General features: G+C 40.4%; 1 protein-coding gene across 1 annotated transcript; it reads right to left on the reverse strand.

Moving 5' to 3' along the window:
• Positions 1–391: 391 nt before the first annotated feature.
• On the reverse strand, positions 392–24287 carry LOC147055870 (UPF0606 protein KIAA1549). Its single transcript, XM_085914315.1, has 22 exons — positions 24155–24287; positions 15210–17171; positions 14942–15030; positions 14220–14379; positions 14007–14137; positions 13026–13212; positions 12847–12906; positions 12598–12743; positions 11194–11371; positions 10057–10241; positions 9391–9522; positions 8248–8471; positions 7381–7490; positions 6121–6135; positions 5639–5844; positions 5324–5547; positions 4929–5073; positions 4498–4821; positions 4018–4070; positions 3423–3571; positions 2412–2578; positions 392–1903 (listed from the first exon to the last, which is right to left on the reverse strand). Exons 1-22 carry the CDS (start codon positions 24285–24287, stop codon positions 1721–1723), a joined length of 5163 nt encoding a protein of 1720 aa, XP_085770441.1. The 3' UTR covers positions 392–1720.
• Positions 24288–26778: the final 2491 nt, after the last annotated feature.

The following is a 26778-nucleotide window of genomic DNA, read 5'->3' on the forward strand; positions in this document are numbered from 1 at the left end:
CACAAAAGTAGACTATCAAATCAATATTTCATGTTTTTTTCATTTGTACATATCAACATGTAATCGCCATACACTGTAAGAAATCAAATAGATAAATGCAGTGAAATATAGTGACCTTGACTAGTGTTACGTCATTATGAGAGAAAAGGAGCAGTCACTCTTCTTTGGATCTGCTTCCCTAGTGTGGCCATTTGAGGTCATTACAGTGAGTGACATCATGTTTTCTTTGAAAGGTTACCTCAAACTATCTTTGTTTCTCGTGGATAAGCAGTATAGAAAATGGACGTATCGACTATATTGTTTAAAAAGACAATTTATGGTCATTGTTTTTATTTTATTTTGTTGCATTTGGAGATTCACGCACAGGCAAAATATACTTACAAGGCAGACGGCAAAGGAATGGATGCAACAGTCGCTGAAACATACATGCAAAATCTGCTGTTGCAAAAAAAGACAGCAGATGAAGCCAGAACACATTTAACAATCAGTTAAGATGTTAAAAGTACGTATGTGTACAGCACACTTTAAATTCCCCAAGGATGCATAAGTGTGAAAGAATTGTGTATTTTTTTAAATCCTCTTCTTGTCACAGATGGGGAATAATAAACGTCTGTTATGGTGAAGCCAAAGGCCTGTTACATGTTAAAGCAACAAATGAGTCTCGTAAAATAAAATAGAGTTTTGTTGTAATCTGCCACATTACACACAATAATAATTCTAAACCCCGATTGCACAATAAACTGTTTGACTTCACTGAAACAAAACAACAAAACTTTAGGTCCCACATACTTGTAATTTTGATACATAACGCGGGGGGCGGTACAAATTTGTTCATGGTGCACAAAACACAAGGCAAGGTGATTTTAAAAAAAAAATACACATAAGCATGACATGAATTATAAATACAGTACCCTGTCTTTAAAAGGCATTAAAAAAAAACTTCAAATACTGCATGAAACAGAGATGGTGATTTAATACATGCATTGCAAGTTGGTGTATTCTTCATCAACTTTTCTTTAATGAAACCACCAGACCACAGCCTAAGAAACTAGTGCATTCAGTGCAGAAAAACACAGCCAAGCACTGACCACATACATTATGATGATTGCCAAGTTCATATATTTTCTTCTGTGTGATCTATATTTGAAAATGGATGATTTCAAGGCATTTCAAAGCTTAACAATTCTAAAAAAAAATATTACAACGTACAAAACTTGAAGGACTTGAATGCCAATAGTCCAAAAAGGCCAAGGACCAGCTCTAACTAACTGCGCTAGACAGGCTAAGAAGTACATAGGTAGCATAGTGAGTTGATACTGTGTAGTCTTCTCCTTTGAGTCAAGATTAATTTGCTGGCTGTCAACTGCGACCTTACTATGAAGGAGCCACATGAACATCTCTGAAGTGTGAAGGCAAAGCATATATCAGATTAGATGGAGGTTAAGGTAACACTGAACATCTAAATCTCTCATGGATGTGAATCCTGGACCTCATATTGTTTTTTACATAATAACACTGTCCCATAGTGACATACTGTACTTGAGGTTAGTTCATTCTCAAAACACTCCTGGCTATTTTCGAATCCAAATCCAAAAGAGCATCAAGAGGCATGAATTAGCCACCTTAATATTGCCATCTCGCAGGACTATCTCTCTGCTTTGCTTCTTGGTGGGCTTCCACAGGAAGCATGGTCACATTAGTATGTAGGGTCAGAACTATCTCAGCTGTGGTAACCCTGTTTCTGCGACAGGCGTAAAAGTTCCTCACGGATAGCCTTGATTAAGGAGGCGGAAGACTGGGTGGGAGGGGTCACATCCAGTGAGAGAGGGGCAGAAAGGTAGCCTGCCCCAACGTCGAGGTGAGCGGGGGTAGCTGACGGCTCTCTGAGGGCACTTCTGGCCATCTGCGAGATAAACAAAAAAGTCAGGACAGAAAAGGAAGTGTCACTTGCGAAGCTGGAGTAGTTCTCTGATAATTTGTCACAGAATGAATATACTGTACGGTAATCAACTGCATACTTGTGGCTCACTATTCACAAAATATACGTACAGTAGCTATTTGCTGAAAAACTCACCTATATGAGTTTTTTTGTATCTCTGCCCTCATACAGTATGATGTAATATTGTTACGTTTATTACTGTAGTGCACTAAATCATATTGAGAACTGTCTCCAATATTTTGGTTAACTTGGCTATAATAAGGATATGTCAGTGTGAAATAGGGACATTTTACAGTGTTGTAAACTACTGCAGTGGCATATATCGTTTGTGAAAAAACAACAAAAATTTCATGGAAGTTCTCAATCTGCAATAAAGTGCAAGAACCATCCTGAAGAGTGAGTAGTATTTTAAGAAATATACATCCATGGAACATACATAAGAGTAGAAATGTATTTAGGTGGTTGCACTCACTGCACTGTTATCTGGTAGCACTCTGCAGTAACTGTCCTCATGGTAGTTGTTCCAGCTGATGCCTCCATTCTGTCCATCTGTCCATCCTGGATAACCCCTGAACCCGGCGGGATAGCCATTTATACGGCTGGACAGACCAACCTGTGTAAGATGATGAAGCTGGGCACCTGCACACACGCGCGCGCACACACACACACACGCACACGCACACGCACACGCACACGCACACGCACACACACACACACACACACACACACACACACACACACACACACACACACACACACACACACACACAAGGGACATCAGTCTGCTGTCACCAATTTCATTTTTGCTGCAAACTTTATTGTGTGTCTGTCTCTGTCTGTGTGAGATTGACTCTGTACAGTCAATGCATAATACTATTAGTGGAAGCCTCACTTCACTGCCTTTAATAATTTAAGAGGGGCTAAGTCTTTCAGGTTGACACGACCCTACCGCCCTCCCCCCTATATAACTGACAAACCAGAGACGTGATAGCCAACTGTTAAAAGACTAGTTGTGTTAAGCGTATAATGTGTCTCCCAAGTCATAACTGACAAAATGGGTATTGTAAGTCAGTTGCAAGGAAGTTTTTTTTTTGTGCTTTCACAATGTAGTTACCAAATAAGCAGTCTTCTAATAAGAGAAAACTTTCTTCTTTGTATTTAATGGCAGTCTTCATGCTTCCTGCTTATGCTTCCTCACAGAGGTCCGTCTTGCTACTATGACAAATGTAGTGTGTAGTGTACTTTGTTGTTCATTTTAAGTATACCAACATGCCAAGTCTCTGTCATTTGTGGGGTCTCACGTCATAAAAAAACAACCCCCAGACATTTAAAATCTGAAAGCGTGTATCTTGTTTTAGTCCAGTAGACAATTCTAGCAGAGTGACAAGACTATGATTTCTTATATAAATAGTTCATGTCTAATGACTAAAATGAATGCACATATCAAGAAAGAGGGCAGTGTGAGAATTGTTTCCAGCTTTACCTGTAGTGCCTCCTACTGGCCGCGGCCGAGCCGATGTAGGCAGCTCGTCGGCATAGAGGCCTCTGCTGGAGTAAAGGTTGTCGAGCTGGAGATGCTCCCCAAGCCCTGCTGCCTCTACTGGGGATAGGTAACTCAGACCACGGTCCTGCCTAGAGAACATGCAGAATGATGCTTTTTATTTTATTCTTAACGCTTTAAAGAAATCAAGCGTCCAAACCTCAAGTCATGCAAGAGAACATGCAGGAGAATTTGTTTCGGTAAGTCCATCACTTTTGTCTAATGTTCACTTATTTATATCAAGTGGCTGTGGCCCAGTGCTCTACTTTCCAGGAAAAGACCATATTGCATGTGAATATGTGGTGTGTTCATATGCTAGAGTGCCTTCGTGTTTCGGGGGATAGCTAAGAGAGCGACGGACTGTTCCATTAAACCAATAAAATAAAAATGACCCCCTAAATTTTTCATGAATTTGACGTGGTGGATGGTGGAGGAAATAAGGCAAAGTAGATATTATTCAGCGGTGATCAATAACAGGATTTGAAAATGAAAATCCACTAAGGCTCAATAAATGACGTCCATTGAATGCTTTCCTAACCTTGGTATTAAGCCTTGAACCAGAGGAGGAGACACACTCAGGTCGCTGAATTTCTGAGGGGAACAGAGAGAATGGATCAGTCAGTAATGATAGACAACAAATGAGGTATAGAGATCTATAAGCAATTTTTAAGTTTGGATGAATTCTTCCAAACCTCAAGTTACAAACACGGCTAGTTTTTGTTTTTGGTACAAAAGCAGCTCAAGATCAAACATATGGAGTGAACATTAATGTTGTACCTTAGTTTTAAAGGGAACTTACAGGTTTGTATAGGAGGCCAACAGAAGATCTATACTTGGCTGATTCGTTTGCAAAGATTTGTTTGAAACTACTGTATAAGCGTCATGCTGGAAATTAATTCAAGTGAAAAAAGTAAGGGAATGTAAATGGAAGACTTGTTTTGTGATTTTAAAGCACATAAAGCATACAAATTGACATCTTGTGGTATTTTTGTCTCTGCCACCACAATAAGTTACTTACACCAGAGTAAGGGCCAAGAGGTTGATGGGAGGTGCCCCAAGGTCGGGCGCCACGGCCTGGAGGACTGGAATCAGAAGTATTGACATTGACCCCTGGAAGAGTCACCCCTGCCGAACTGCCCTGGGAAGTGGGTGACACCAGGGCAAAGGCGTCATCCAGCAGCGAATGCATCTGTTGACGCGCCTCTTCAATGGAGGGCTGTGGAGGCATGTAGGGTGGTGGTGGCGGGGCATGTCCAGGAGGTGAGGAAGTGGGATCTATAAAGACTTCATCTGTGGGGGATGGGCTTCTGTGGGTCAACCCCGGGGCTTGGTCAGGGTCCGACTGAAATGAACACAAGAAAAATAGATGGCCTTAAGGCTTAATAAAATGTTTGGATATTCTATACACAGAAACGATTTTAATGACCAGGCACTAATATTAAAACTTACTACATAGGCCACATTGTTCACCCCAGGATATTTCCTATAAACCCCCTCAGTGTCTTCAGTGATGAGGTGATCTTTGTCTGCATCTGTCAATCCTCCATTTGACTGCTCCTTTATCCTATGTTTTGGAGAGCGCCTCCCTCGAGCACTGGAAATTAAATAAAAGGTCATCGAATTGTGTGTCTGTATGTATGTATGTATGTATGTATGTATGTATGTATGTATGTATGTATGTATGTATGTATGTATGTATGTATGTATGTATGTATGTATGGATGTATGGATGGATGTATATGTATGTGTATATATGTGCCTATATGTATGTGTGTGTGTGTGTGTGTATGTGTAGATATATATTCGTACACACATTACAACTAAGAATAAAAGGTAACACCCACCCTTTTTGCGGTTCGTTGAAGATGGAGGAAATCTGTGCATTTTGATCCAGGATCTTATCCATCTGCGTCTGTGTTTTATGGTAAATGTGATCCTGGTCTTTGGTGTCCACGAGGTCTACGTCATCCATTGCAGGAAAATCATAGTGGCCTTTCCTCTTGGCACGCAGGCGGATCTTGTTTCGATGATGCTCAATCTCTGATTTCTGCCTCATTGCTACTTGGATCTGATGAGAAGACACATCAAGTAGAAAGGAGATGTGAACTTTTGGGTTTATCAACCTGCAAATATAAATATGAGGACTGAGAAAGGCGAACCTCCTTGTTTATTTTGTTGGTCTCAGGCAATTTGCCAGTAGCAGTGTGGCTGTTAAGGGGTGGGAGCGTCATTGGTTGCATAGCAATAAGCTGCACTTTGTTGGGTAGTCTTCGGCTTACATCTGTGGCCCGCGACATTCGGTCAACATGTTCAAATATGGAGGCAGATGACGTCTGTTCATTGAGGCTATTTCTAGGAGGAGGACCTGTTGAGGCAGAAATGACAACAATCTTGAGTACTGTAGTTCAAAAGTCTAAATGACAATGTTAAGTCAAACTAGGATAGCTGGTGGAAAGTGTAATTAGGGTCAATACAAAATACTTGACCTTTTTATTTGACTGTAGCAACATTTATTTTGTGCGACTGACAGTTGGGCTGACTGTGATGAATAGTGGGAACAAGATAAGCACAAAGGTAACACGGAAACAAACAACACAAAGGGACATTCACTGAGACGGACGAAAAGAAAACAAAGTCTTACCAATTTTATTTTTGCCTGCAACGCAATAGAAAGAAAAGACAGGTTTATTGGAAAAGATCAATCCTTGCTCAAGTTGATAAACAGATGGGGACTCGGGCCATATTTTCCAGACTATGTACAGTTCGTTGTTTATGTGTCATGTAACATTAGCATACCGTACAATAATTCAGCCTGTTGTTGCCTCTATTCTATTTTTATTTTAAATTGCCTTTTAAGATGACATGTCTGTTCTTGGTGTTGGATTTTATCAAATAAATTTCATTAATATAAAATAATAAATAAAAAAGTATCCCCATACCACACAGTTCACACATCGGGGGTTGTAGGCAGTCTCAACAGTGGCCGACTTTACATTATCCGCAAGTGGAGATTTTGTGGCAGTTCCTTAGAAACATACTTTGCGCCGACCTACACGGAACGGACTCTAGCCAGTCTGTTATGATTCTGCCATGTATACCACATGCTTCATCTACACTGGATTTAAAGGGAATGAGGGGGAGTCTGTTCGATTTGCCAGGAAAACGAGTCACTTGTGTTCAGTCCCATAGCGCCCATTTCGTCCTGCGCCCATTTATGAAAATAGTGAACAAAAGAAAATTCCACCCATGCACACAGGTGCACCGCACTTTGCGCTACACGATGAAAATAGGGACCCACGTGTTCCAATCCAAAGCAAACGAAGGGGCATGACAAAGAAGGACAGAGTGTGAATGATAGCAGCTTTTCCTAAGGTGGTTATGAGTTCATTTAGTACGGGTGACGGAAACCTCTTATACTTTAAAAATAGTGCCTCAACATCGGGGTGCATGTATCTCAACACCATAACGAGCTACAGGAAAAGATTTATCAGTGGAAAAAACAACAACAAAACAAAGCAGAGGTCAGTCCTGTGTGGGTGAGGTCAGAATGCTTCTGGCTCCAGTACGTCTCAGAGTGGCACTGCAACCTTCATTCTGTCGACAAGCTGTCAGAATAACTTCCGCTTTTTGTTTTCCTTCTTTTGCTTTTCTGGACTTATTTTGGACTCAAAATATTTGTCTTTCATGTTGTGTTCTGGTTTTCCCTATAATCCTTTTAGCACAGTACAGTATACTATATTATGATACATTTCCAGTAAAATACTGTTGGGAGACAAAAAATTAAATCATCTCACTGTTCTTTTCTGTGTTTATATTCCTCTCCCCCTCTCTTGCTGTGTTGAGAAATGGCTCGAGTGTTGCCAGGGCCACTTGCCATTTAAAACATTGATGGGGACCTTACGTGTCTGCTTGCTGTCACTGGGTGTGGCCTGGGCTCTCAGGTTCTCCTCAGTTGACTCGCGCCCACTGGAGCGGTCACTCACCACGGAATCACCGTCTGATGGTGAGATCCTAAGCACAAAACACACACTTAAATGAATAATTGACGCCTGAGGATGGGCTTGCGTGCTGGGATATGCTACATAATAAAAAAAAAAACATCAGTTTTCTTTCAAGGTCAAAGCAGTGACATTTGATAATACATAATACAAACAGATGGCAAGGTAGACAACAACAACAACAAAATAAAATTTGTGGCAGAATACCAGGCAAAAAGGAAGCCCTCATAGTCTTGTATGTCAATTATTGATCTGTCAAAGCTTTGTGTCTGGCTGGCTGAGTAAACTGTGAGTTTAATCATTGTATTTCTTGAGGTTTCAAAAATGGACAACAAGAACAAAACATACACATTTCAAGCAGTATCCCTGGTAAGATTATTATTATTATTATTATGAAGATGATGATTATTATGATTATTAGAGTCAATTTCTGTTGCAGAATGCAAAGGCCTTAACATGAACACTACAGTGGTGTTATCACATTGGTTTACTATGGCATATAATGTTGCTGATTATCCAGCAAGTAGGCCTACTTTTTTTCTTTAGCTACAACCTATAACAGAAAACATCCAATTTATACACCAAAAAAGTACTTTGGAAAGTTTATCTCAACATTGCACGTATTTCTTTGGCTTCATTCAACCACTGGAGAGAAGGTTAATGCTGTTTATATCATGTTATTCTTTTCTTGCTTCGGTTTCATAAAACAGTGATTCAACCCACCCCCCTCTCTCTCTCTCTCTCCCGCCCGCACTGCCAGGATTACTGACCTCTCTCGTCTTCGAAAGCTGCGGGACGCTCTAGTTGAGGAAGCAGAGTTTTTGGATATGGGGGTAGGGACATCCACATTCTGGGAAGGACTAGGGCCTTCCTTATCTGAAATGGGCAGAGGCCCTACTGGGACAGATTCCTGGACCACCATAACATCATCTTTGTTGTGCTGGCCAAGATGCAGCTTTGCAAAGTCAAAGCCTTTCACACTGGGGGCCTGTAACTGAAACAAAGACATTTACAATACAATGCAACACAACTTTGGGTTGGTTAAGAAGACATAATAGGGAGTGCTACCAAAGGCTGAAAGTCTAGTCAGCAGCAAGGTTACAAATTTCTGCCTTGGCAGGGCTGCTTTAAAAAAACGTGTGACACTTTGTTGAAAGAATGGTCTCAAATGCACAGAAAGGAAACATAGAGCCACTTTGTGTAGCCCACACTGAAGCAAAAAATAGAATTGAGTAGGGACTACCCAGTAGGCTATCAATCTGTTAATAAGCCCTACATAAATGACACATTTTAGCCACACCAAACACAAACTCATCTATAAATCTACTAGTTCAACAAATTTTACACCCCTACAGAAACAAACACCGACAACTACTATACTGACATGACACACAGTTTACAGACAGCAAAGCATGGTCCTAATGTCCAGTGAAGCTACAAACACATCGATCTGTCTGGCTACTGGACTACATCCTGTACCTCCTGCTTGCCTCGCCTCTCTTTGGAGGCGACTGTCATTCTCTCTTCTTTCTGTATCGTCTCGCTTCTCTTTTGTACTGCCTTGTATTTTGATCCATTCGTTTCTTCTGCTTTGAATGGTTTTGTTTCAGACTTCTTCATTTCTTCTTCTTCCTCCTCATCATAAACTTCTTCTTCGTTGTCTTCCTCCTCCTCCTCTTCTTCCTCCTCCTCCTCACTGCTTGTAATGTCTTTGCTCTTTAGAGTGAGTGTTCCCTGAGCAAAAGCAACGGTTGACACGACAGATTCTTCCCATGTCTAGCTACACAGTCTTTTTAATAGTAAAGAAACAGTAGTTGCCTTAACATAAATGTAGCAACAACAACAGTCAGGACAGCAAGCACACAGTCATTTGACAAACTACCAAACACTACTCTGCACCTGCTATTCGATACCTTTCTGTTTTTAACAGTGATTTCTTCCTCCTCCTCATTCTCTTCATCTTCATACTCCGCTTCTTCCTCCTCATATGTCCACTCCTCTTCTTCTTTACTAAAATCAATAGCCCTCTCATGTTGAGGTAGTGCCTGGTGAATGGAAGTTTATGAGGTTGCAGACTGTGAGCAGAGGGGTGAGTAGTATTAAGTGAGAGATTGTGAAGTTAAATTTGTTTCTTTTGTACATTTAACCATTAACATCAATATGGGTTTGTGGACTTCAAAGCAGAGCATTTACTAGTAGAAGAGGACCGAAGCTAGACAAAGACAAATCAAACGTTGCCTGGTGAGACAGTGATCCCAAAAGTACATTCAAGTACTACTTAATGATGTCGGGAGTCGGGACTTGCCTGAGGAATGAGCAGCTCAGAAAGAATACTGCTGTCTGTGGTGCTGTTACGGGACCTATGTTATATGCCATGTTTTTCTTGGAAGAAAAAAAATAGCTTTGTCCAATAGTAATTATTGATACAACTTTTACTATACTGGCTTGCGGGAAAATGGAGACTATCCAAATTGACCTCAGGCCAAAGGTTGTGTCCATCAGGTGCTCATATAGAGACAGACAAACAGTAACATTTGTATTCACACCATCACTGAGTGGGATATTAACATATGATCTACCTTCTGTCTCTGCTGGATGGATGCCATGGCATCTGGTTGGAACTCCAGCTTGTCTATCCGACACAATTTCCAGTAGAGGATGGCAATGATGATCATGACCAGCAAGAGAGGAATCACCACTCCGATGATGATCCACATGTTGGGGTTCTCAGTGTCAGAAGGTGACGACGGCATCTTCTCCACAGCTGAAGTGTAAAAGACAGAAGTTACACACATACATATTACAAGTATTTGTTTCCAATGCCCCTCAGTTAGGCCACGCACAAGGAGATGTAATTTGTTGTTAAGAGTTGGTTCTTGACTCTTAGCTTTAATTTTAACAAAACAGACCTTTCTTGCTTGAAATAAACTTACTTTATCCCTTGGGAGTGTTAATTAAGTAAAATCAGCCAGCCTGAGAACAGAGGGACTCTTAACCCGTTGCCCCTTCTTTAGCGTCAGACTGCTGGTACATTGCATGCAAGGGAATGTAATTAACTCACAAGAAGGATCACACGGAGCTAGAAGTTTCCTGCATTATTTCCAATACACGCATGGACAAAGTTTTTTGTGTAAAACGCACAATGATCACTGATATGACTGCATTGAAACATTTTCTTTATCTTTCAGTGGAACTTCGGCACCTGTTGACCCATATTTTTGTCAATAGGATTTAGCTCAGGGCTAAGAAAGCAACTTCAGAATAATCCTGTGTTTTGTTCAGATCCATTCTTGGGTATTTTTGGCTGTGTGTTTTGTTCTTTAACTTGTTGTTGAGAGACAGCTTTTTTTCACTCTAGCATCAAGAGTTCGCTGTACCGACAGATTTGAAACCATGTCAGATGTAGCAAAGCAGCCCCGGAACATAACAGAGCCTCTTCTATGTTTCACAGTGGGTATAGTGTTCTTTTTCAGTCTCAGTCTCTTAATACTGTATGCATTTGGCGGATTCCAATCTAGCTAATTTTAAGTTATTTCAATGACCATATTGAAGGGGGGTGGTTCTTTAATGGTAAAGTACCAATAGTTTGGTCCATGTGTGTTTGTTATTTTAAAACAATGATAAATAAGATATTCTATAATTGAATGCAGGTGAATAAACACTTTGGCTTCAAAGAAGATACCCTATCAATAAACTGCCACAATGAAGATACTCACGTTGTGCCAAAATGCCCTCAACACGATACCCCAAGATAATAGCCGCTTTTTGGACATCCAAGCTGTTGAGAATGTTGGCCATTTCAACAGCAGGAACCCTCTGGCCATCGGGGCGCTCCACAAAATACACAACTTCCAAGGGATGGTCCACACCGACAGGCCGGTTCATGCTCACAACCTATGAATTGACACAAAAATCAGCTAACGTACCTGAATGATAACCACTAAATAATGGAATAACGGGCTCAATGAATTGGCTTCTACAATAATTCCTACTGTTGTCATATTTATGAATCAAATACGATGACATCCACACAGGCGGAGAATCTGAATGCCTGTGCTCTGACTGGAATCACCAAATCACACGGGGATGGGTTAAATGCAGAGGACAAATTTCACCACACCCAGATGTGTGTGTGACGATCATTGGGACTTTAACTTTCAATCATGATTAGCCGCGCCACTATCTATAAGTGGTCCAAACAGGCGTAACTTCAAACCGACTTTCAGCAAACTGTCATGTATCTTCAAGGGCACACCCTCGCTATCATGAAATGGCCAGCACGCCACATCCATGAACACTTTTGAGCTGTCATTTAACCACTGCTCCCAAAGTGCTTTCTGATTTTGTGACACAGCAAGGCAGAAAGGTCTGGCACAGTTAGGTTACTACTCAGACAGGAAGATAGCCATCACTCTGGCAACATTCCAGTTTAAGACATTTCTGTTATTCATGTCTCATTCCTCTGATGGTTAAATATTTTACAAAACACCAATCTCTGTCTGCCCTCTAAAATCTCTTCATTGTGCCAAACGCGAAATGCAAGCACAGTGAAAGAGAAACAATGAATAATTTATCTGATTTTTGCAACTCGCAGGAAGCATCAAGGAGGGTCACAGGGAAGAAAAGCAACAACACTTTGTGCAGTTGTGGTCTCTGAATGGGGGCTGAATGGGATGCTGTTGCCATGGGGACAAGGCCCCATCTCGCTCCATGTGAGGCTGATGAGCAGGTGCAGGGTAGCCCCACAAAAGCTCCAGCCTGATTAGTAAAGCAGTGAGGCTTTCAGTACTTACATGAACACTAAAAAGCTCAAATAAGGAACCTTCAGTACTCACTTGGTAGCTAGGTAGTTAGGACTTGCATTAGGGAAATGGCACAAGGATGAACTCTTTTTTAATGTTCAGTCATCAATTTGCAAACAGAGATATTCTCAAGGGGTCATTCTTGCCAACTCAGTAGCATCATAATGTTCGGATGATCGTCACAAATTCAAATTTAATTTGTTGTTGCCAAATTAAGAAACGAATCAACACTAAAAATACATGTTAAATATTCACTCTGACACATAAGGGTCACCGACAAAATAAAAGTTTTAAAATTTAAAAAGACAGTATATACACCTGAACGCTGCTATTGCCAACATCAGTGGCTCTCTTGACACGTCTGACTAGTCCCATGGCTTCCCCAAGTAGCATGGCCACCCTACGCTCGATGTTGGCTTGAAAGGTCCTCTGGCCCACTTCACTGTCCGGCACTCCCAAGAGAACTATAATGAAGAAAAGCACAATGAAGCTATGCAGAATTTACATTTCAAACCAAAGTTACCCAACATGATTTACTGTATGGCAGATTAACTGAAAGCATCTTACCTGTTCTCACCCAGGAGGAGCGAAGGGACTGGCTCGTGTTTAACTTTGGATAATGAAAGGCTTTTGATGTTGGGAAAAAATAAAATCAGTGTCATAACATTGTTCCAGCCACCATCGAAAGACATATACAGTTCAGTGAAAAATGCTATTATAATAATAATAACCTCTGTAAGACTTACGCTCTGCGATCTGCAAGACAGGGAAGCCCATGTAATAGCTGAATTCCACCTTGGTGAGCTTCATTAGAGCAATGCTGACCTCTGATCCCATTAGATAACCCTGGGGGCTCTGCACAGTGAAGGTGATGTCTACTGGGTACCTCCCCAGTTGCAGATTTTTAGGAACAGCAATGGTAATATTCATTATCTGTAGCACAATTTGAGAATCATGTTCAGTTTCAAAGGTCTACCTGTACTGTAGGAAAAAGTCGATTTCACCTTTACTTCGTAGAAAATATTGTCAATCTCTAAAAGTGTTAACCTTTAGTTAACCAAAAGTAGGGCATATAATTGGGCAGTTTGGTCGAGGGCATTCTTGGTTAGTTATTCATGAAACAAATCTGTTCTGCAACAAATTCCTAAACAATCCTAAAACAGCCACAACATTGGGTTACATAAAATTCTACACAAGCCAACTTTGTACTTAACCAAATAAACCCTTTATTAACAAAAATCTCCTATAATCCTCAACAACTGGAGCATGAAGAAACAGAGTATGTTTGGGGTCTAGCTAACAATTGGTAATTCACAAATATTTGCTATGTACGAGACAGGAATAGAAAGTGACAGAATTTTCTGAATTAGAATCTCTGAATGTTGAGCTTCAGATCCTCAGGCACCCAGAGGATGCTTTGACAAAAAATGGGTTTTTGTAAGACTATACTAAAAAAAATATTATGAGTATATTTTTAACAGGCTGTCACCATGTATATACAACATATATGCAACAAGCTGAAATCGCTTCAGAAATCATTCTCTTCTCTTTCAAAAGATTGATTGATTATAATTTGAACAACACAGATATTGCTTGCAAATAGCAAAGGAAAACCATACGAATGTTGTTTTTTTCATTTTTACTACTAGTGTTATTATTATTAATTTTTTTTTTTAAATCAAAGTGCAAGGTTGTATTTCTTGTTCTCACCATTTTGCTCCACTTACATGCACTGTGAAATTGGTTGATGCCTTGGAGCGCTGACACACTTCTGCAAAGGCCATGGTCAAACCTTGCTCAATGCGCTCACTGAAGTCGCAAAATCGTACATCAATGTGACCTGGAACAAACTGAAGCACTGCATATTGGGAGAGGATGAAGGAATTTAAGCAGAGTATGATAGCAAAATATTATGTTGAACTCTTAGAAAGCAAATTCACCTGTGTGTACTTGATATTTATTGTCTTGTGTCATCCAGTGAGGCGACACAGACAGGAAGTGGCGTCCTGACCTTTGTAAGGCGTTGATGACAGATATGGCTGTGTACACAACTGGATCGGACATGACCCGAAATACAAACTTTGGTGGTGGCTCTATAACCTTGACATACAAAGCAATAAAGTTTTCCGTTTTGCTTAGGACAGTCAGTAAGGATGTATATTTGTATTTTGACTAAGGAGGGTTAGTTTTTTGTGATACGAGTTGTTGCTCAGACATTTTTTCTTACACAATTACACAGTTACAAACACAATGGTGGAAGCAAAAACACACAGCAGATAATGAACAATTCACTATACAAACGAGCGTTAAACCAAAGTACAAACACTGACAAAACTTCTGCAACCTTAATCTTGCGTTAACGTTAATCATCATAGATGGACTAAAGAAAAAGTGGCATTGCGGTAGTTAGTATCTCTTGACAACGGATATTTTGACGCTAACGTGAAGCAAAACATGTATAGAACAAGTATAGAATCTTTAACGTCTGCGAAAAATAAACTATTGCAACTTGAGGGGGGTGAGAGAACAGTTTCCATTCACTGCAATATGGAATGATGATTTGAGATATGTCTTTTTTTTTACTTAAGAGAGTGGTCATGAAACAAGTCGGAAGTCAAGGTATCACTGTATTTACAGTACAAAATCAATAATAATGAGGTACCTGTAACTCAAACGATTTGTTGAATTGCCGCTTCAGAATTTCTTCGACTTGAAATTTGGCATGTTCAACTTTGGTCCCAGATGGCAACCCTTTACAGTAAAACATAAAGTCAAATGATATACAAATACTATATATATTGTTTCACATCTTGCATGGTGATTCACCTACAGTATAGCCATCAAAAATCAATTTGGAAATATCTTCAAAGGTCCTTAATTACACACTTGGACAGATCAAGTGCAACTTAAAGGAGAACAAAATGACTTACCTATTGTGATTAAATACTCAGGCTTCTCAATATTGCAGAGGTACTGTCTGGATGTCTGAGTTGTAATCTGCCACTCACTACCCATGACAGGGGTAACATTGGCAGTTTGATGAGAACTTGTGTTGGCATTTGTAGATGCGGCTATGGGTGAAAAGGTATTAGCTTCACTGCTGGTTGGAATCAAGGTCATCGTGGCTGGATTGTCAAATTCATCTTTAGTAACTCCCTGATCACCCAACATCACAGGAGAGGTTAAGGACTCATTGGATGAAACTGAGGTGATGTTGAATGCTTTTTCAGTTGAAGGATGCTCAGCAGGACCAGAGGAAAACGCTATTGTTGCAGTGAAGACTGAAGTAGGGTGTAGGGTAGTACTTAGTGGGAAGACCTCTGTGACAAACCACTGGACATCAGTGAGAGAAAAGGAGGACATAACATCATCTGGCAAGAATTCCGTAGGACTGGGTAGTATAACAACAGAGCTGTGCAGGCCAACAGTATGAGTACCTGCAGACCAATCTGCAGTTGACATGTGCGTTGCCGAGAGGGAGGAGGGGCCATCAAGCTTTGAGCTATTGAAAATCTCTGTTCTTATGACAGTTGTCTCACCATGAGGTTCAAATTCTGACAAACCACTATAGGAGTCGTCTTCAACTAATTTTACATCAGTGGTAATGCTGCTGGTGGGCGTGATGTCTGAAGGACTGATGGGCAGCACAGTGACGTTCCCTCTTTGTTCAGCTTTACTCTTGGAAGCAGACTTCTCCTTAGTCAGCTGTGTGGTGTAATACTCCAAGCTGTTCATGTCAGGTAATAGCACATCGGTCGGTTGAATACTGTAAGTATCTGGCCAATCTATGCCATCTGATGCTTCTAATGTCTCACTGCTAATTGTGGCAGTAACCTCTTGTGTGTGATCTACAGTGAAGTGAAATGGAGAAGGATAAGAGGCATCCATTGATGTTCGAAGTAAGTGGGTTGAATACATTGTCATTGGGCTTGAAGACGGCAAGATATGAAGATGATGCAAGGATGAAAGGGATGTTCCCACCCTGGACGGAAAGGCTGTGTTGTAATGTTCTCTATTATCCTCTTGATCGTATGTATCGAGAACCTTGGTAGCCAGAGAGTAGTCCGCTTCTTTAGGACTGAATGCTATCGTCTCCAAATAATCTCCACTCCCCCAGTCGAAGTCCATGCTATTGGTGGGGTAGAAGTCATCTGGTGGAGCTTCTTCTGTTGGTTCAAATGATGAGGAAATAAGTTGAGAGTCCATGAAAGGCAGATGGTCACTTGGGGACGAAATCTCATATGGTTTGGGATGAATGTTCTCTGGTTTATTCTCTGAGATTGGGGAACCACTTGGGCGTGGATAGTTTTCATGCTTTATTGTACTTGGACCCTTTGTAGGGTGTCTTAAGACATGATCTAGAATATAAGATTCATCTGATGAAGTGTTCCTAAAATCTAGTGTGCCACTTTGTTCACCAGGTACTGAGGTCGTTCTTGTACGTGTTTTTTTAGGCTCACTGATTTCTTCTTTTGTAAAATTAAGCTGTGTTACTATTGACTTTTCAAAAGCGGGAAGCCTTGAAGAAATTAACTGAGTTTGCGTCAGAGATACTGAAGGAGTTTGCAAAAGAGTTTGTTTGGCAGAATTTATCCAAGCCTTCAAGTCTATTGAAACTTTGGATTCCTCTAATTGTGAAAAGGATCCCAAAACAAGTTGAGATGGATGCAATGATGGAGTATCAAGAGACTGTAATTCTTTTGCATTGAAATCACTTAGAGTGAAGGATTCATGGTGGGGTTGAGAAATTAGTCGTTGAGTGCCAGGAGAATTTTCCTTCCCCATGACTGGAGTACGAAAGGGTGGCGAGGGTGATAGCGATGGCCTTGTTGAACTCGAAACATCTCCAAGAAATCCATTGGCGTGGTGTGTAGAAACTGATAGAGACTCATCTATGGAGAAGCAAGGAGGATTAAATTTAACATTGGCTACGAAGCTCGCCTTACTAAGAGTTAAGAACAATGGCCAGATGTTAACAATTAAAACTCAACTCAACTCTGACCACTTAAAAAAAACCAACTGTAGCTGAAACAAAGTTTTGAACAGAAATATAATTGAACTCGAAACAGAAATACAAACATATAAATATTCCTCTTATATTGCTATGATCCTGCAGTGTTCTCTCTGTGTTTTTGACCAGTCACTGTTCTTATGTTGGTCACTTGTTCCAACACCAGCGTGTTGGTGGTCTCAAAGTGTAAAAACTTACACATAATTGTACTTGGTCGCTCGTAAATAACAAAAAGGTAATTATCAGTTTTCTCCAGTGACAACTTTAGGGATAAAATGTGCAGCTTGCATGTATGCTTGAGAAATAGGTCATTGTTTGAGGTCACACTATGGCACGTGACCTGGAAATGTCATTTGAGTTCTCCCCTGGAGTGGCACAGTAAGATATTTGCAATACCTGTGACAGTTCAAATGGAAAGGGTATAAAGTATCAGTATTTGAATAATAATAATAGTAATAACAATTAATGGAGCATTAACACATCTCATGCATCTCTTTGAAATGTTTTTTCAAAGACAAATACATGAAAGTTTTATTTTGTTTTATCTCTATAAATGATGAATAGCCTAACTTGTAATTATCACTAATTACAGTAAGCAGGAGAAATCTAACTGACAGCTATTTGGAAATGATATTCAGGCTTAGCTCGATGTGACAGACAGCAGTTATGCACTTTTTTTGGTTCTTTTATCACAGTTCAGTTATGCATTGGGCCACAGAGTTAAAACCTGACAAAGTTCTTAAAGGCTAGATCTGCCATCTGGTATTCTGAAACATGAGTGCGTTACACCCGGCTGGTCATGCATTGTTGGACTTAATAATGTCAGTAAAACAAACCACCAAGACCTGTGCAGATGGACACCGACAAATATTTTACACGACAATGGATGTCAAATTCTGACAGTAAGCTTTCAGGTTTGTCACATCCCTTAATTCTATCATTGCTTTATTCCTTTTCCTTTCTTGAAGTAAAAATCAGTTAACGGAATGTGGTATATGTACATCCTTGAAGACATATTATTCATGTTTAGTTTGGGACCAAGTGTGACCAAACACATGATCAAAGGCAGTGCATCATTTGGGTTATCCTGTTTGTTGAAAGAATGCAAAATCTGAGGGCAGTTAGATATGTAGGAAATGGCTTGGCACCAGATAGATGCACCATGTTTTGGTAGTCTGGTAGTCAAAGAACAAGGTCACAGTGACGTTCCATTTTGTGAAATGCATCATCACTTGAATAACCAAAGGGAAAATAATTGTTAAACCACCTTAGTTATCATTTAGATTCCGAAATAGAATGTTGTAAATTAAAGGTTTAAGTCTCCTAACGTTGAGTGTTTTTACCAATATTTTAATATTAAAAAAACCTTGTGCACATTGTTGTATCAAACAAAAGGTTGAAGCACTTTGTACCGATAAACCATGGTAACATTTTAAAAGCTTTAAAAGCCATTTCATGTTCTAATTACTCTATTACTAACATTGTATTTCATGGCTTTGAGCGTAAATTATGCTGTCTCTTGCTCCTTTTTTGTTTATATTTTTGGGATATAATTTTTGGGGATATCAACATTGTATTTCATGGCTCTGAGCGTAAATTGTGCTGTCTCTTGCTCCTTTTTTGTTTATCTTTATGGATATTAGTCAGTATTTCAACAATATTATGATAGTATTGATAACTATGATAATTTTGTTCCCTTTAATTATGATTTTAAATTTGCTAATGTGCTTTCCAGGCGCTCAACACAGGAAGCCTGAAACTGTGACCTGCTGTTCATTCCCATAGACCCCATAATGAAGCACATGCCTAAAAATGTGGGACATCTCATTAGTTTGACAACACTAAAGAATTGATGCCATGAACTTTAATTTATTCATGGTTTGAGAAATCACAGGGTAATGAGATTCCATTTCCATTCATCTGGTCACAATCCTTCACGTGTCTTTCAGACCTGTTTTTCCTACTTTGTATATAGGCTCTTTCTAAGCAACAACTCAATAATCTTTTTCATCCATCCATCCATTCATTCATCTAATCTATCTATTAACACTCAATTCTTGGTAGAGGTCTACATAGAAGTGGGCTAAAAATGTATTACGTAGTTACTTTCTTGCTCTACCCATGTGGCTCTCTGAGGGGTCTTGTTAAAATTGATTTGAAATACAGCAGTCATTTCCACGAATCAATATTACAAAAGGTCTGCTTGCCTCTCATGGAAGCCCAACCCTAAAAGCTAACCTGATAATGCTTGGGCAGTACTGGTGATGTCTAGGATTGAATCATAGAACATATTCCACTCGCTTTGCCTGTCTTCCCTCATGATCAACTGTGCCGATATAGAAAAAGAACAGACTTAATCTGAATCACTATCAGAGAGAAATATTTTGCCACTGTGATAAGGACAACAAATTTTTGTATTGTCTCCAACGACTTTAAATAACAATGGGTGGCCAAAATCGTTGCCAGAAAGAAGCATGACAGCAAAAGCAGAGCGCTCACACATTTTTAAAACAATAATAACATTAATATTTTTAACAGCATAGTTTCATTAGATTCTGTTTTCACATAAGCATAAAACTCAACATTGTTTTGTAGTTGACAAACACAGAATTTAAATGTGGGATTGGGTTGAAACAAATGTGAAAGAAGAGATATTTTTGCTTTCGCACAAACCCATGAGAGAATTTCCAGTTCTTTTTTTGTCATACAAAAATGAAAGTCAGACACGCTTGGCTCATATTATTGCTGTCAGAGCCCCAAAAGACAAGATTAAAATATTCATCAATCGATCCATCTTCTCCTCATTAGCGAGTCTATCCCAGTTGACTTCAGGGAAGAGGTGGTTCACACCTACAGAAAATGTAGTCTTTAATGAACCTAACAATCAATGCGTTTAAAATGTGGGTGGAAACTGTTAGAGTCAAAGATAAATTGTAACACTACAACGCTTTTAAGACTTTTGAAGCCACTGCTCTGTGGCACCCATGTTCTGTTATGTGAGATTAAATAGGAGAGTCGACCAGGGAGTGACGTGCCCTTGCGATTGCTTTGTAATAAGCCCCCGCACACAAAATTAGTGGTATCCACTATCCAGTTAGCTTGTGAGTGGGGATTCTCCCAGAAATACAGGCATGTAACATGAGCAGCCCAAAAGACTTCAGTCACCCAGCATCCTCCGACACTGCTTCCATTGTCAGACACTCTGCGGCTGATGCTGTTAACTGGCTAAGATCATAGACTCGCTTTAGATGAAACTGTCAATATGAATCACCTTGCCAGACAATAATCCCAAATCTGTGAGGAAGCAGACTTTTTGAAGTCTGTAATCCATAACTGTTTCAACAAGCAAAGTTGAAGGATCTACTTTGATAAACATACTGTATGACTAATAATAATAATAAATTGTAGTTCATCAAAGCACATGTTAAGAAGAACTCCGCACAGGACGTACATCCTCAAAGATGCCCTCAGCATTGCACATGTCCACTGAGATGAAAAGAAAAGTTAAGCACCATGATTCATTCATAAAGTTCCAGGGTGCCTCCACACAGCATACACAAGCAACATGACAATTCAATATAATTCTTTATTTATTAATGATAATATGATTATCAAGAGCACCTGTTGTTATAGACCCGTCCCAGCCTTGAGCACACTTTATTGCTATGATCAGAGTCAAATACCAATTTGTGGAGATGTCGAGCCGGGAAAAGACTGCTAGTCACTGCTTCTTTGTGGCCTTGTGAATGCTGGAGCACCCAGAATTGAGCTTTGGATGGGTTCTAGCCATTGATCGGACACTGGCCCCTTGCTGTAATGAATATTGAATGACCATGTTGTCATCGCATACATATCCAATTTCAACTTAGTCTTCCCTGGCCTACAGCTCTGTGGGTTGAACTTGCCAGTCACTGTACTAAAATAAACCTGGTCTTTTAGTTGAATTGCAAAGTAATGGAAAAGTGCCATGTTGTCAAAGCAAAAGCCCAGAATTACAAGTGACACACATAAGGAAAGTGTTGTGTCATGGCAGATCAAATAGAGGGCGGCGTGGCTCAGTGGTAGAGTTTTAGCTTCTCAACTCAAAGGTTGTGGGGTCGATCAACCCTGGTGACCATGTTTACGTGTCCTTGAGCAAGACACTGAACCCCAATTTGCTCCCAGTGTGGACCTGGCAGTGCCTTGGATGGCAGCAGCCTCCCACTGGTGTATGAATGTATGTGTGTGAATTGGTGAATATGAGGTATTGGAAAGCGCTTTGGGCACCATGTGGTGTAGATAAAAGCTCTGTGTAAGTGCAGTCCATTTACCATCTGGAAGAACAATTAAAAATAAGTCACCGTGCCCTGCTTGACCTAGAAACTAGACAGTGAACTTGTATGGAAAAGGGAAGCAACCTCCTCAATAGGCAACAGTAGTAGATACGAATTGTAAACACAGAACAGAATCACAAAATACATAATTTGTATCCTATTGGAAGAAAAGGTTAATGCCATCTATTGGGAGCAAATTAGTGTTCACAGTGTCTTGTCCAAGAACACTGTGAGAGTGTACATTCATTGTTTTTTTTTTTTACCAACTCTCACTCTATACTGTATAATTACCAATTGGATGATGTTTAGTGGAATATATTTTGGTTGTGATGCATTGTGTTCTGCCTGTTGTCATGATACAATAATGTACAGCTCAAACAAAGCGTTCTTAAAATATCACTGTCTGATTCTGAATTGTGTGATGTGAGTCCAAACCAGAGTAATGCGTAAAACCAGAGTTTTATTTCTCCATGAAAAAATGTTCTATGAAAAGGTTTGCCCTCATCTTGGTGAAACCAAAAGCATGTATCAAATGCTTTGCTATAAGAACAAAAACAGAAGTCAATAATCAAAAACAGAAAAGTCATTATAAAATAATATGCTAACTGCAAAAATATGTTTCACGGATCCCAAGGACGATATATGAATTATTCAGTATATGACCACTCAGACCCAAAACAAAACAAAATAAAACAAAATAATGAAAGTTCAGGACCGAATGCATGAATAATACAAAATGTATATGCATGAAATTGGCAGGGTTTTACCTTACGATAAACTGTACACATATATTCAATATAAAATGGTGAGCAGGTTCTGTGCATACCAAGAAAACTAAGTATTAATTCACATTTTTCACAACATCAATATTAGATCAGGAACCCAACAGAAATAATTTCAAAATACTTAAGAATAAATAACACTTCAGATAACTACTGTAATCTAAAGTTTAGTCAACAGACCATTGATTTTATGTCACAGTAACAGGATTACCGCGTCTTTCAGTGCGTACGTATTTTGAGACCCCCTTTTTTTGAGTTTCGTTTTGAAAGTACAGTGGAGCCTCGGTTTTTGACCACAATCCTTCCAGAAGGCTGTTAGAGAAGTGAATCATTCGAATACCGTATCATGTTTACCCATTACAAATAATAGGAAAAAAATAATCTGTTCCGAGCAACTGTAGCGCGCCGCCGAACGCGCAACTGCAACGCGTAGCATTACTGTGACATAGCGGTCGCTAAAATATAGAAAATATTTTATAAAGTTCTGATGTACTTTCGAAAATTAAGGTGGACCTCAGTGCGCAGGGAGCTTAATTTTGTCCGGTCGCACAACAGCAGCGCACCGCCGAACGCGCAATCGTAGCGCGCCGCCAAACGCGCAACCGTAGCGCGCTGCGGACCGCGCAACTGCACCGCGCTGGTCGCATTATTGTGACAGAGCGGTCGCTAAAATTTAGAAAATGTTTTATAAAGTCCTGATGCACTTTCCAAAATTTAAGTGGACCTCAGTGCGCAGGGAGTTTAATTTTGTCCGATCGTGCAACTGCAGCGCGCCCGGGGCTCACTGTCGCATTGCTTTAGGAGCGTCTTTGTGTTTTAGGATGGTTTTTATTGCTCCCACTTGATTCCTTTGGAGGCATGAATAGATTTGATGCAATCCTTAGAGCAACGAGAATGTAATAACGAACAGAGTCAGTTGGCACGCGGGTCCTCTCGGCTCATCTCGCAAGGTTTGACAATCGAATTTCGTCCGTCATTCGAAGCAAAAAAATCTCGAATTTTTTGTTCGAATACAGATTTTTGAGAGAACCGGGACGTTCAAAAACCAAGGCTCCACTGTATACCAATCTGAAGGCCAGGCAGCATCCCAGAAAAGAGTGCGGTCCCACTCTTTGTGCATAAATGGAAGAATGCTGCAATTTCTGATTAACAAAAATTGCTCCAAACAAATGTGTTATGCCATAAACATGTTTGGGATTAACTCCAATTCTCCACTTCCTGACAGCCAACCAGTCACAATAATCCTATTAGCACTTAATATAATGGGTTTATGACTAATTTTGGATGGTAATTTTAACTAGGCAATGTGTTGGGGGATGGGAGTTAGTGGGGGAAAACACCCCCAGAGTGCACCCTTTCACTAAATAATGGAAACAAGATAACTTCACATCCGGTTTAAGCCAAAAATATAATGTATTTTTTTCTACATGTTGCTAATTTAAGCATACATCTTCGGAGTTTTGTGTCATGTTGAAGAAAGGATATGATATTCTTGCTTTTACAAGGTCATGATCACTGCCACTAAGATAAAAGTTTATTTTTCTTAATTATGAATACTCACTGCAATCTCATCTCACTCTGCTGTATCTTTTGTGTTGCACACAACACAGTGAACCAGAACACACACATGCAGTCTTGCAAGGAGAGATGTTTGAGTGAAAGTGGCGTGCTTCTTGAACTGGTGGGTTAGAAACTATTGCATTGCTCAAGATCACGCTTACAGACTTATTTAGTGACATTATGCACCCCAGAGACAGATGTTCCCTTACCTGCAACAGGTGAGTCCGCTGCTATCATGTTTATCAACAGGGCCATCCCAAGAATCACTGTTCCAGGGCCGTGAGCATCCATGGAGGTCTTGACCATCACCACCAAACCCACAATGGAGACTAGTCTTGCCATTATATGTTGGTGTTAAGGTCAAGGCATTTCAGCCAGTTCTACAGAAGTTTCATCCAAAGGGACGGGCCTTGTGGGATTTCTTTTTAGGTAGGATTCTTCATGTGTGTGACTTGCTGGAAAACAAATAATGTGAAAATTGAAAGGTCACCTCTGTTTGACCACTGCCTACATATTTAAAGTTCATAACTGTCTACTGCGTTGGGAGCAATGGGTGTCATTGAGATTTTCTTTGTAAAACGGTATTTGCCAGTTTGCCAACGCATGTAGCCTACTAAAGGTCTTGCATTGCACCTCTTCAGTTTAACTTAGTGTACATGACATAGTAAACCACGTGCCCAATAGTTTTCTATAGCAGGTCCTGTTGACACACTATGGACTATAGGTTGAGATGTCACTACACCCACTCATAATGACCTAATGTTAAAATAATAATTGCATCCATAATTCAGTAGTTTGATTTTGCTTGGCTTAAGATGACAAAAGTGCGACATTGCTTGCTCCCATGTCAGTCTCTCCCATTGCACACATGCAATGACAGTCGTCTCTATCTTCTTGCCCTACATCCCCTCTCGTCACTCGCAAGCTATGTAGACGCAAGCGCCTAGCAGCATTCAATACAACTAAATGCCCGCTAATGTGCAAAAATCGTGATCGTTACCACAATAACCAAAAGCCTTCTTTAAATTCAAAGAAAGAACGATCCCCCCTAATTAGGCAGCTCATAGCTGCGGCACATGCAGACTTACCAAAAACACGGTGAAAGCTCAATGAAATCCTTTGTCTGGGTTAGGAAAAATTCAAATGCAGGAACCAAAAAGTAGCCATGGGAACATCAGCGTGGTAAACAGCATATGTCAAAGTTAATTATGTAAAAAAGCAACCATGTTGGCAGCCAGCATCATTTTGACACTTTAGTGATTGCAGTTATCGTCTCGTGTCTCGGAGAAGAATTGTGTTGGCCCCGCCTTTTGATTGGTCTGATTCGTCTATAGGGCCGTCAATGCTTGCTTTGATTGGCTGAGCTACCCGTTCGTCAAATATTTTTTCAATCGAGGTTGGTCATTTTAGACAAGCGTCTACGGCTCCCACGGCAACATTGTCCACAGCTATGATGCGCAAAACACACACGGCCAGAGAAACTTAAAATAAATCATGTTTATGTTTTTTCTTTATATATATGTATATATACACACACACGCAATAACTAATAATTGTACTTACGTATAAGCTGCTTGCCTGAAACCATGAGTCAAGTACAACGTTTTATATCAGTGGCACAGTCGACCAAACTAGTGGCTTGAAAGCAGCTATGAAGGGGACACGCAGATTTACAAATCAGCGAAATGACGTCACCATGTCTATCAATAATAACTAAAATGAAAATCAATTACTAACCAGTGGTCTGACGTATGCATGTGCCTCCTCTTGGTGCACGTACCCACCTAGTGGTAGCGTCAAGGGAGTGCACCACAACGACCAAGACTTGAATGCCACCGCTTACATCTCTATTTATCGCCCATGGTAAAGATAATGCTAACGAGAATAATAATACTATGATAATGAACCATGAAAAGTGATCATATTAAATAATAAATATGTAAACAAATACAGTGGGGCCTCAGTTTTCCGTTCCAGAAGGCCGTCCGAGAAGTGAATCGTTCGAATTCCGAATCGTTTTCCCATTACAAATAATGGAAATAAAATTGTAATCCGTTCCAAGCAAAAAAAGAAACCCCCAAAAAACCCGTCATTCTTTCATTTGCACATTTTTGTCCGATCGCGCAAATGCAGCGTACAGCCGAAAGCGCAACCGTAGCGCGTCGCTGACCGCGCAACTGCACCGTGCCGGTTGCATTATTGTGACAGAGCGGCTGTTGAAATTTAGAGCACCGCCGAACGCGCAACCGTAGCTTGCTGCTGAACGCAACTGTAGCGCGCCGCCGAACGCGCAACTGCAGTGCGTCGCATTACTGTGACAGAGGGTTCGCTAAAATTTAGAAAATATTTTATAAAGTCCTGATGCACTTTCCAAATTTTAAGTGGACCTCAGTGCGCAAGAAGTTTAATTTTGTCCAATCGCACAACTGCAGCGCACCGCCGAACGCGCAACCGTAGCGCGTCACCGACCGCGCAACTGCACCGCGCTGGTCACATTATTGTGAAAGAGCTGTCGTTAAAATTTAGGAAATATTTTATAAAGTCCTGATGTACTTTCCAAAATTAAGGTGGACCTCAGTGCGCAGGGAGCTTAATTTTATCCAATAGCGCAACTGCAGCGCACTACCGACGCGCAACCGTAGCGCGTCACCGACCGCGCAACTGCACCGCGCTGGTCGCATTATTGTGACAGAGCCGTCGCTGAAATTTAGAAAACATGTTTAATGTCCTGATGTACTTTCCAAAATTTAAGTCACCTCAGTGCGCAGGGAGCTTAATTTTGTCCGATCGCGCAACTGCAGCGCTCCGGGTGCTCAGTGTCGCATTGCTTTAA

The sequence above is a fragment of the Syngnathus leptorhynchus genome, chromosome 6, assembly GCF_054491065.1.
Source record: "Syngnathus leptorhynchus isolate UIUO chromosome 6, UIUO_Slep, whole genome shotgun sequence".
In the NCBI taxonomy this organism is placed as follows: domain Eukaryota; kingdom Metazoa; phylum Chordata; class Actinopteri; order Syngnathiformes; family Syngnathidae; genus Syngnathus; species Syngnathus leptorhynchus.